At 39.7% G+C, this 11,899-nt stretch overlaps 1 protein-coding gene across 8 annotated transcripts; it reads left to right on the top strand.

The window, feature by feature from the left end:
* Nucleotides 1-609: 609 nt before the first annotated feature.
* LOC306929598 (complement factor H-like) lies at nucleotides 610-11,177 on the top strand. Of its 8 annotated transcripts, XR_013790812.1 has the most exons (14): nucleotides 610-1,027; nucleotides 1,802-1,987; nucleotides 2,364-2,466; nucleotides 4,386-4,456; nucleotides 4,712-4,894; nucleotides 7,230-7,304; nucleotides 7,535-7,654; nucleotides 8,215-8,295; nucleotides 9,557-9,583; nucleotides 9,673-9,714; nucleotides 9,819-9,867; nucleotides 10,025-10,098; nucleotides 10,553-10,628; nucleotides 10,847-11,177. XR_013790812.1 is itself a non-coding variant. In XM_079510187.1 (13 exons), the coding sequence occupies exons 1-12, from the start codon at nucleotides 943-945 to the stop codon at nucleotides 10,608-10,610; spliced, it is 1,080 nt and encodes a 359-aa protein (XP_079366313.1). In that variant the 5' UTR covers nucleotides 610-942; the 3' UTR covers nucleotides 10,611-10,628; nucleotides 10,847-11,177. The 8 variants fall into 8 exon arrangements, 7 of the variants coding, with proteins under 7 accessions (XP_079366313.1, XP_079366315.1, XP_079366316.1 ...); XM_079510187.1 differs by lacking the exon at nucleotides 10,025-10,098; XM_079510189.1 differs by lacking the exon at nucleotides 10,553-10,628.
* Nucleotides 11,178-11,899: the final 722 nt, after the last annotated feature.

The following is an 11,899-nucleotide window of genomic DNA, read 5'->3' as shown; positions in this document are numbered from 1 at the left end:
ATCCATGACAATACCCAACAAGCCCCAGAAAGTGATTCATTGAGGCCTAAAGGGGGAAACTAGTAGGCCTATGACAAAAGCATGTAGTTTACGCGTGTTTATATTTTGAATACACATTTGGTGGCCTTTATAGTCTACTATAGCAGAAGATGTGTTATTGCTGCATATTTCATTGAACCACGTCTTGTCAGTTAAGCCAATTGCATGGTTAGCCTAATCCTATTGCTCAACTGCAATCTCTCTTCATTCACAAACATTTACTGGAATAACACAGAATGATCTGAAAACAACTTTTAATTAAGGGAAAAAGGCATTGTGCCCTGAGATGGAATTGTTTTTAAATGTGTATTTCTTTGAGCAGGGTAAACAAATGACCGCGTGTAGACTAAGACTAGACATTTGGGTCTAGAATGCTTTATTTTGGGGGAACACCCCTACGTATGCTTGTGGTTGTTCACAAAGGACACGCCCTTGATCCCACAGAGACGTTTTCCACGCGTTCTCCACTGGCTAAACACATAGGGGTGGGATCTGTCTGGGCTCGCTGCCTCACTCTGTAGAGACGGTTGATTTCTGCATATTTTGCCAAAGTGAAATGACAGACAGACAGTATAACCAGGCAGTTGATTTGAATAGGTTATGGGCACGAGCGAGGCTCTTTTTTTTTTAATTCTCCAAATTATGTTTAATTTATGTACTTCGTTGTTTAATTGATTCATGTTACCGGGCACTGTGACTGATGTTGCTGTAGTTTGTATAGCTTTATATTTTCATTGTTGTCACTGTCACTCGCAGACCGGTGAACAGGCGTAGCACTAGCAGCTATCGGATAGAGGCGCTGCTGGAAGCTGTTAAAGGGACAGTTAGCGGCGTTCACATCTGCCGTGTGACGGTGCGAGGAACCGGGAAACTTCAACAAGAAATAGACTGCTGCAAAACACCATGGAACTTTTACTGGACTATTTTGAAAAAAGGCGAATGGTCAACTGTTTGTTGTTTATTTGTATATTCGTGGTCCACATACAAGGTCAGTGGCGCCTAATGCCGCCTATAGCTTTCTGATACACTTGCTTACAATAATGTAGCTATTTTAAAATACACACTATTTTCTTATTATCTCAGTGTAAGCATGCCTTAAATTTGGCCAGCCTTCCAAATTGAACACACTGATAGTCACATTTAGCAGAAGACGACTGCGTTTTTACCAGTGGTGGAAAAGGTAGAAATGATGTAGAAATACTCAAGCAGAAGAAGTCCGGAATTCAAAAATATTTGAGTTAAAGGTACAAAAGTATTGGTATCAAAATACCAATAGCCTACTCATAGTTATGCATAATGTCCCATTACAGTGTTAAAATGTATTAAAAAAAAGAAAGAAAATAAATAAGTCAAATGTCCGAAATGTATAGTGGTTAATGTAAAATATGTAATAATAATAAAAAATCTACAAAGTACTTGTAACTAACGTTTTCAAATAGTTGTAGTGGAGAGGAGGCTATGGTACAATATTTGCCCCTGAGATCATGGAGATGTAGTGGTATTTTAGAAAGTATTGGAAATGGAAAATGCTCAAGTTTTACAAGTTGTAATACCTCAAAATTGTACTTAAGTAGGCCTACAGTACTTTTTCTACTAAGTGAATACTAAGTCCAAATGTCCTTTAATATCGGGCATACATTGTAGGCTATTTCGCTCAAGTGCAAGCTATGATAGCTATCCAGTTAGATGGATCAATCATAATTCAATAGTTGCTTTTAATGAAATACGTGTGACTTCACGTGGCTTCTGTTTTCCTTTATAGCTGACTGCCCTAGACCTCAAGGGACAGTTAATATTGTCTTAACCAACGATGCACTGCTGAAGAATCGTTTTCCAGATGGCTCAGAAGCCACGTTTGAGTGTGCCAATGGCTATGTTATAGAGAGAGGATCTGGGGTTGTAACCTGCACCGACGGACAGTGGACTGCACCTGAACTTAAGTGCAAAAGTAAGTTTTGTTCCCTGAATAGAAGGGAGAAAGGTTTTTATTATAAAGTGCAATATCCATTCAGTAGGCCTGGAGCTAAAATTGTAGCCTAGATTTTCTCCTTTTTTCGGGGACCCCTTTTGGTGTTTTAACAGGAACCTCTTTTGGGGTTCTGTACAGTATGTACAGTATTCAAAAATGTTTTCCAGATAAATTAGGTCCGGATTTAGAAGGCGTTTTTAGAATCGGCCTCAGTCCAAAATGGATTAAGTTTAAAATGATTTTGTAACACAAACCCCTAATCACTGTACTGTGTGTGTGGGCCAGGCTCAGTATTGGCTGAAAGAAACTGAGAATCTGCCAAGCTGAGACCGTGTTTTATCTTCTTCTATTACAGAGAGAGACTGTGGCCCCCCTAAACAGCAGCCACATATGACATTTAAGGAATCTGACGATGGTACTCTGTTTGGCGCATCAGTGAAAGTTATTTGTGAGAGAGGGTGAGTATACGGATATAAGAATAATTCCAACCCCAAAAATGAAATGTTTTCATGGAGCAGGCAATGTTGAACGAGCCAATTGATGTAAAACAGTCATTACTCGTGCTTGAATGCATTTACACAAGCTTGTGGAAGGTTCAAGGATCAAATCTGTTTATTATTATTATTGTCACTTAATACTTAACTATAACTTGTAGCAACATTGCAAGGCATTGTTCTTCGAGCTTCCTCAAGTGTGTATACAATAAAAGATTAGATCAAATGATAAAATAAGCAATGCAAGCAATATGTAGGTATACAAGCATGAATAAAGCGGCAAAAACAATACTCAGGTTTTGACATCATGGCTTTCATCAGGAAGTGTGACACATTGCAGAATTTTGTTTTACTTTTCTCTGTTGATTGATTTTTCCTTTGCCAAAGAGCACCTCCCAGACACATCTTTCACTAAAATGGGTTACTGCATAAGCAGCATAACTATCCTGGCTTCCTGGACTACAGAAAAATCACACCCGTGTGAAGTGAGGGGTGCTCTTATCATCACACGTCATCATACATCTCATTCTGGCCAATCACAATTTGTGTCCTCACTTTTGTCTTCAATGTTTGTGTTTACACACCCCCTCAAACTGTCTATGGGAATTTATTTGTCTTCAATGTTTGTGTTTACACAAACCCTCAAACTGTCTATGGGAATTCACTTTGTCTTCAATTTTTGTGTTTACACAAACCCTCAAAGCTGGACATAGGAGGGGCTAGCGCCACTCAAAAAGATGTGGGCGGTACACACAGAATAGACACAGGAATACCAGGATTCTACATTACATTACATTACATTACAGTCATTTAGCAGACGCTTTTATCCAAAGCGACTTACAATAAGTGTATTCAACATAGGTAGGGAACAAAAACTACTAATCACCAGAAGTCTTTAGTGCATTTTCTGCAAAAACAAGCAACCAAGAGTATACCTAGCGCTAAGGTAAAAGTGCAATATATCAGCTACCTATTTCCTTAAACAGATGAGACAAAATAGCTAAATCAAATGAGCATGAGCTAAAACAATTAAGTGTATCGACTAAACAAGATCCAATAAACAATACAACAATAGAAAACAAGCGTTCGTACAACTAGTTAACAACAAGTAGGTCAGGCAGAGAGGAAGGGTAGTGTTTCCTGAAGAGGTGGGTTTTCAACCTGCGGCGAAATATGGGCAGTGACTCTGCTGTCCTAACATCAGTGGGGAGTTCATTCCACCACTGTGGGGCCAGAACAGAAAAGAGTCGTGACCGTGTGGATCGGCCAGAAGGACCCTTGAGTGACGAGGCAATCAGTCGCCCCGAGGTGGCAGACCGAAGTGGTCGGGCAGGGGTGTAGGCATCGACCATAGCCCGGAGGTAGGAAGGAGCTGTTCCTTTCACTGCCCTATAGGCTAACACCAGGGTTTTGAACTGGATGCGGGCCGCTACGGGGAGCCAGTGTAGAGAACGGAGAAGGATGGTTGTGTGGGAGAACTTGGGGCGGTTGAACACCAGACGAGCCGCAGCTTTCTGAACAAGCTCCAGAGGTCTGATGGCAGATGCCGGAGCACCAGCAAGGAGGGAGTTGCAGTAGTCCAGGCGGGAGATGACGAGAGCCTGGATGAGCACCTGGGCTGCCTTCTCCGTGAGGAAGGGGCGAATCCTCCTGATGTTGTAGAGGAGGAATCTGCAGGACCTTGTCACTGATGCGATGTTTGCCGAGAACGTCAGTTGATCGTCCAGGGTCACACCCAGATTTTTCGCTACTGTATTTCAGAGGGCCTCAAGGCTCCCCAATTATTTGCATTATATGTATTATATTACAAAAGATAACTCATACCATTTATTTTTAATGGTACTTAATTACATAATACTTTCTTTCCATTCCCCTCTAAAAAGCTACCAAGTCGATGGCGCGACCTACAAACAGTGCTATGCATCAGGATGGGGCGGGAAAGTGACATGTGAAGGTACATTTCTCTCAGTTTTGATTTCTTTAATTCAGGGACACTTGTATCATCAATGTGCATTTCATTATATATTTAAGTATCGCAAATATATCTGGTTTTGAATACTAGAGATTTACAATAGTGATGTCATTACTGTGCAGTTCCCTTCTGCTATGTTAAGTAATTTCTATACAATTACATGAATATACTACTGATGTTGAAAGTGTACTATGTAAGTATCTGAAATTGTCCCTTATCTATTGCCCCTATGTTAAGTTATAACATGTGAAATACCGACGAACATTACCCATGGCAGACACTCGTGGAATTCTCATGAGGAGCCCGAATATGGAAATGTCATTCAGTACTCCTGTGATGATGGGTACGCCCTGCATGGGCAGAGCTTCATTGAGTGCAGTGACTATGGTGAATACGATTCTCTGCCTCCTCAGTGTCGAGGTAAGAAGACCACAGACCACACATGCTAATTACTTGTTACTGCACAAGTAATGCACTCTAATTCCCTACTGTCTAAAACCAACAAGCATTAAAGGAGAATTCCATGCTAGAAGGCTTTCTTACCTTTATTTGTAGTTGATACATCCCCAACAAAGAGGTCCAGGTGTTATTTTGTGCAAAAGTGCATTATTGGCTATTTCCCCTAATATAAGCCCTCAATGTGGGTTGGGTTTTTGTGTTAATTCGCTCATTTCCATCGAAATAAGTAGTAAAGTGTGGAAATAAGTGAAACACCCCATATCCCCATTCAATGCAATTCATTGAGGGCTTATGGTAGGGGAAATAGCCAATAATGCGCTTTTGCACAAAATAACACCTGGACCTCTTTGGTGGGGACGTAACAACTACAAATAAAGGTAAGAAAGCCTTCTAGTATGGAATTCTCCTGTAAGCTTTATCTTCTGCACCACTAACATGTGTGTGGTATATTTAATCCATCCGATAGTTATGTAGTCATGATGACCACTGACAATGAAAAGTCACCACAAGAAGTTGCTGCTTCTTGCCTTTCTAGAGAGAGTTAAGGTTTTAATTCAAAGACCCCATAGAGTGTAAAAATGGACCAGTGTGGTTCCATCTGGTTCCCTTTGTATACTCTCAGAGTTACAGACCTGTAAGGGTCCACTTGGAACCCCCCCCCCCCCCCCCCCCCCAAGGAACCCTGATTGCAGATGTGTCCACCTTGAGGACACAAAGGCATTAAGGTAATGCCTACTTGGAGAACTACTGTACTGTACTAGTAGAGTATGCAGTATAGTAGCACACAGAGAATTATGGAGAAGCATTCAAACACTTGGTGGAATGCTAGCAAGGTGCACACTCATCCCCCTTACCCATTGCGCTTATCTAAACCACATATTTCTGCAATGTTGGCATACCAAATTCCAACATCTGTTTTGTGTTACCTATCACGTTAGCTGATTTTAAGCAATATCTGGCTGCCCTTAGTGTACGCAGACTGAGAAATAGTACCAGTGAGTATCAGTGTAAGGCAGACAAAGAGACTGGGTGGGTCTGTTCTCATGGGGTTGCTTAACCCTGCAAGTACCCAGATGGCCTACAGCTGTGGTTCTCAAAGTGAGGTCCCCCACTTCCCCCAGGGGTCCCCAGCTAAATCTATTAAAATAGCCTCAAAACTAGTTTTTCTTTTTTAAATTTAAAACACAAATAACCCTACTCGGCCCGGCCAGGCAGATATGGATTTGGACAGGCGGCCGTCTGTCCTCGCCTTATTGTAGATACACCACTCCCCCCCCCCCCCCCCCCCCCCCCCCAAATGTTTATGAACTGGCAGCTGATGATACTTGGTATCTGGAAGGCTGGAAACCCCTGCTATACATTTACCATCCTGAGTGCAGTCATCCAGCATGTGCTGAATGCAGATATACATTGCTTTCATCTGAGACACTCAAGGCTTACAGTATCATATGTATACATATGCTCTAGCTGTCAGGAGATAAATATACAGTACTGTAACCTCCATGTTTCTATTGTAACAGGATCTATCCCACCACTCCTATCAGTGCTCACTTCATTTCCGACAAACCGTCATCCTCATCCTTTTCTCAGACATCCCAGTCCCACCAATATCGACCAAAGACCCACTCCAGAGCCAGTAGATTTATTTTTTTAACAATTTAAAATGTGACTTTTATACAAAATATTCTTGTACGATTTTGAAAAACAAATACAATTTTGAATTATAAAAAACCCCAATTTAAAATATGTTTTTCTCTGTTTTACAGCTGTCTCCTGATATACAATTTAGCATTTTAACTGGAGATAGCACACCGTTTTTTCGACCCTTGTATTGCCTCTTTTTAAATGTGAGGATGGCTAGTTTGGCTACACATTGCAAGGCCTGGGGAGCTGGTGTGCAGCATTTAAGTGGATGTTCTTCCTCATTTCCCTCATGCGTCACACCTGAGTAGGATTTCTCATCTTGTTAAACCTTTTACCATGCACACTTGCACAAGACATGAACACTGAGGAGAGGCTTCATTCATCTGTAATTGCAAAGAAGGTTTCTCTTGGGAATAGTTTTATGCATAAATGAAGTACATATTTGAAGAGTAAACTTTTGCTCCGTCGCAGGATGTGTCGCTCGCCGAAAATAGCAGACCTACAAGCTCACAACGCACCGTGGATGCAACACGTTGTGAGTTTGTACGTTGGCTATTTTCAACAAAGTATGAATGCTTAACATGACATGGATTCTCAGAAGTGGCTCATCAATCATCATAATAATTTGATTGTATCAAACCCAAATTATTAGGTAACATAGAACCTTCAACAGAGGATATAATTACTACAACAAGGATGATGTCAACTACACCACCCACATTTCAAGGTATATTTATTTTTTAAAGGCCTGTTGGCCTTCCTCAGAATCTTTTTCTCTTTTTAATATACAATTATTATTCTTTTTCTACAATGATAAATAATAAGAGCATGCAATTCTATATGGCATAATCTGAAATGCATTTGATTATAAACCAATGTCACATTACTTTATTACGTTGCAAATTGTCATTGCACTCCCTGAGGACACAAAGATATTAAGGATTGTTCTCTTATTAGGTGGCAATGATATTTTAACAAAAGGCACCACAACCACAGACACCTCTGTCACTCCCACAATTCATAAAGATAAAACTGCCACCACCACTCCAATATCAACTTCTTCACCTTCAGTACAAGGTACAGGAAATATCGTCGGCAGAAACCTCTCCATCTCCATATTTCATCCATATTTCATCCATATCTCCATAAATGATGTTCTATTGCCCTATTTTATACTTTGACCGACGTACGGCAGTTTCGTGCAAAAGTAGATAAAATAGCAGATGTACAAGCTCACAACACATCGCACCGTGGTGCATTGTGAGCTTGTAGATCTGCTATTTTTATGTATTAATATTTTTATTCTGTTGAACATTTTTTAAACTGTTCGCCTATTATGACATGCCCAAAATAGAGACACCAGGTTGAAAGTGGTTAAGTCTGTCTGTGGGTTTTATAAATATTTAACAGCAAAGATATCTCCAAGCATGACATACATCAGCATGACTGTCCATCTTTCTGAATTCTTTCTAAAGATGTTTTCTGTCAATTTTGCATGATGCCGTTATGAATGGCATACTGTGGATGTGCACTGCATGCACTTCCATGATTCATAGTTAATGAACTTGACCAGGCACATTTAGCTACTCTGTTTCAAACAAAGGAAATATCCCTAATCATTATCTTTATACTAATAGGTGGCAAACATATTTTGACAACAACAGACGGTAACATAATAATTACCACAACCGGAAAAACATCAGCCACTCCAACACAAGGTATGACACATCTATCTATTATCTAATTCTGTATTCAAATATGGTACCAGGTGAATTTCATCCAAATGATAATCATACTGACGAGCAGGAAAACGATATGCACATCCCAGTTTCAGAATACGGTGCTGGACCCAAAAAAATTACTGAATGAAGAAAAAAGTGGAATGTCTGCACATGATATAACTTGAGAAAGCCCGGAGGGGCGAAACGTTGTTGTATTTATAGGTTGTAATAAAAAGACGGGGAGCAGAATTATATCGTGTGCGGACATTCCACTTTTTTCTTCAGTCAATCATACTGACAAAGCATAATATGATCAACCAAAACAGTCCCATGAATTTAAAACTCCCATGGTGCTTGTGGGAGGTCATAAAGCATGTTGTGGTATTGAGAAAGTAAACCCAAATGTGGCCTAAGGTATATTTCATTGAATAGAGGTCCAATGGAAGGAACTTCCCTATCTACGTTCTCAAAACTGGCACCATACATCATGAGAAAACAAATGACATGAAATCATTGCTAAATAAGTCTGCCCATTGCATATCATGCAAACATTGCTGTAGAAATGTCATGCTGCTACATTGAGTGGCCAACGGTGTAACGTGTTGTTTCAAGCCTGGAGGACTGGCTGTGAACAGCGTCAGTCAGTTCATGAATGCTCTATGAGCAAACTTGGAATACTTCTAAGCTGATGGCTTTCTTATACCTGGACTATCTTCTGCTACCACTAATTCAAACAACCTGCCTGCAAAACGTTAATTGTATCCTTGATGTCCTCTTCACCACTTTCAACCTGGTGTCCCTATTTTGGGGCGGCCATAGTTTAGTGTAAACACATGCACACACCTGGAAAACAAGGTCTCAGGTTCGATTCCCAGCCCTGGCATTATCTTGAGGTGTCTAACCCCCTGACTGCTCCCTCCCCCTGCACTCAAGTCTGACCACTTGGGCAGCAATCAGCTGGGTAAAGCTGAATACCCCTCGTGTCCCATTATAATTCTGGGCATTCATTATTGGTGAAAACCTTCAAAACATTTCAAAATGAGTGAAGAGTGATCTAAAAGCTCACAGGTGTTACATTTCTTTTTCCCCTAAAGGGGAGTTGCTGTTTTGAATGTAGTTTAATATTGTTCATATCAAATGCCCCCTCACAAATCATGTGGCTGTCCTTTGTACTTGACATATTGGGTTGTACTTTGTGTTTGCTCACAATGTTTTACATATTTGCATTGCACTTATAAAAACTATTTTATATTTGCAGGCAAAGTACTGCCCAACCAAGACAGTGGTGAGTGCATAAGGCCTTCTTATAACAAGACAATAATTAACATGTATTATTATTCAGGTTTTGCATTTAACATTGAATTTCTCTTCCAGGACATACAGTTGTCATAGCGAGTGTAATAGCCACTGTACTAGGTAACATATCAATTTTTGTCACAATGTCACATCAGCTCTGTGCATTACAGTCAAAATTCAAATGACCATAAGTAAATTATATTATTTTTGTCTTTTCATTTCAGTTGCACTTATACTGTTGTACATGTCACATTGGTGTCACACAAGGAAGGGGTAAGGTCCAGTTATTTTGCTACTATAGCTTGTTGATGAATCTACATTGAATGAACCCATACCTCTACCAACTAACATGGCTTCATAGAGTAACAGTGCATCATTTAACAAATTCATTAATCATATATCTTAACCACACACATAATTTACAATTTAGGCATTTTAGCAGACTCAAAGTGCAAGATTGGAATAGCAGAGTATAATCATGAACTCTAGTCAACAAACACCAAGGTAAATAGACACTCTCTCTCTCACACACACACACACGCGTGCACACACGCTAAACATTCCTGCACAGGCTTTTTCCATTCGAAACCAATGGAATTAAATGAGGATATGTGTGCTTCCTGTTGTATGTTGGAAAATGAAGGAAGTTGTGTGGAAATGGTTGATGACCCACTTTGACATCAGGAAATACCCTTGAGGCAAAATGAGCCTTTGAACTTTGATCAACAATCACATGAAAACAGCTAGTTGGACATTGTATATTTTGAATCTGAAGCTAGGTTCTTATTTAACTGATTTATCAAATGATTGCAACTGACTAACTGTAAAACATGCTGTAAATGCATGACAATCAAGAACACAACAAAATTAATTGGCATGTAAACTAATAGAATAACGTACTAATAATACACTTGTGAACACAATTCTGACACATATTCCTTATTTGATGACATCATAGCTCATACGACACTGGAGAGGACCTGAAGCCGGAGTTATTACAATTCCAAAGTCTATAAATTGAATTCTTCCCTGAGGTATCTGTCAATTACCAACTTAATCAAGAGCTATTTCTATCAAACCAAAAATACCTGTTTAATACTTAAACATTAAAACATAATGATGTACAGTAAGCATCATGGAACATGAAACAGACCTGATATCATGATGAGTTGGGCCAACATAGTGTAACTGGCACCCCAACTATACTGCCACACCTAAACTATATTTTCTTATATTTCTTGTCAACATTTAGGTGTCCTAGATGTCCAAATGGGACCGCTCCTATGGCCTATCCTCTAGTCTAGTGAGCATCTGTTGACCTTGGGAGGAAGTGCCAACATCCAAACTGTAAAGCGTTCCTCTCCTCTCTGGCTGGTTGGACAATAACAAATCAACCTAATTTGAACCATACTGCAAACTCAAATGGGAGATATGGAAGCAATGAAACATGAAGTGCACTTTGTTTTTTGTAAAGATGTATTTTTCTATTCCTTGCCAAATGTAAATATTTAATGCCACTATTGTATTTCTATTTTGTATTTATTTATGTTGTAAACTGGAATAAACACACATTTTGACTGCAACTATAAGTATTGTCAAGTGCATGTATGTATGTTTTCCTCTTTCCACACAATGGTGGTTTTAGAACAACAAAGCAATGGAAAGGAGTCACACAGCCGTCAATTCAACATTGACTGAAACAATCCACTGCATTCCACACCAACTCTTTTTGCTTTGTTCATTGTTTATGGGGGTGTTTTGGAAGCTTGTCTTGTGCAGCTTATGTACCTGCGAAGTGCTTTGAACACTTCAATTTATGTTCACAATTTATGAGAACAGAAGCCTGTAGAGCTGTGTCCCAAACATTGGATCCAGACCTAACTTTGGGTCACGGGTCATGAGTATTCCCCCCCCCCCCCCCCCCCCCCCCTCATTTCCTAAAAAAAAAATATATATATATTATTTAAAACGTTAAAAGTAAAAAGTATTTCGAAGAATTTTAGAAATGGTGATAGCCGATTTACAAGCATACATACACTTTGGAAATGGAACTACTATTTTTTTTTAATGCATTTTTGTATGTTTGTGTCACGGGGAAACAACAAATATACTGTATCTTTTGTGTCTCGAGCTGAAAAGGTTTGGGAAACAGAAACAAGAGAGAACTCCACTGATGGCCTGGCCATAGACTTGGCCTAGTTCAGTGGTTCTCAGTCTGTTTTATTTCAGTCTGTTTTATTTCAAGGACCCCCATAACTCTGACAATGTACAAATGGAACGGAATCCATTTGGAACCCCTTCAAGG

The sequence above is a fragment of the Electrona antarctica genome, assembly GCF_951216825.1.
Source record: "Electrona antarctica genome assembly, chromosome: 9".
Taxonomy (NCBI): Eukaryota; Metazoa; Chordata; class Actinopteri; order Myctophiformes; family Myctophidae; genus Electrona; species Electrona antarctica.
This window is presented reverse-complemented; position numbering and strand designations above follow the sequence as displayed.

Coding starts and splice junctions, on each gene's coding strand:
- LOC306929598 (XM_079510187.1), top strand. CDS start 943: ATGGAACTTTTACTGGACTATTTTGAAAAAAGGCGAATGGTCAACTGT. Junction 1,028..1,801: donor ATTCGTGGTCCACATACAAG/GTCAGTGGCGCC, acceptor TTTCCTTTATAG/CTGACTGCCCTAGACCTCAA. Junction 7,305..7,534: donor TACACCACCCACATTTCAAG/GTATATTTATTT, acceptor TTCTCTTATTAG/GTGGCAATGATATTTTAACA.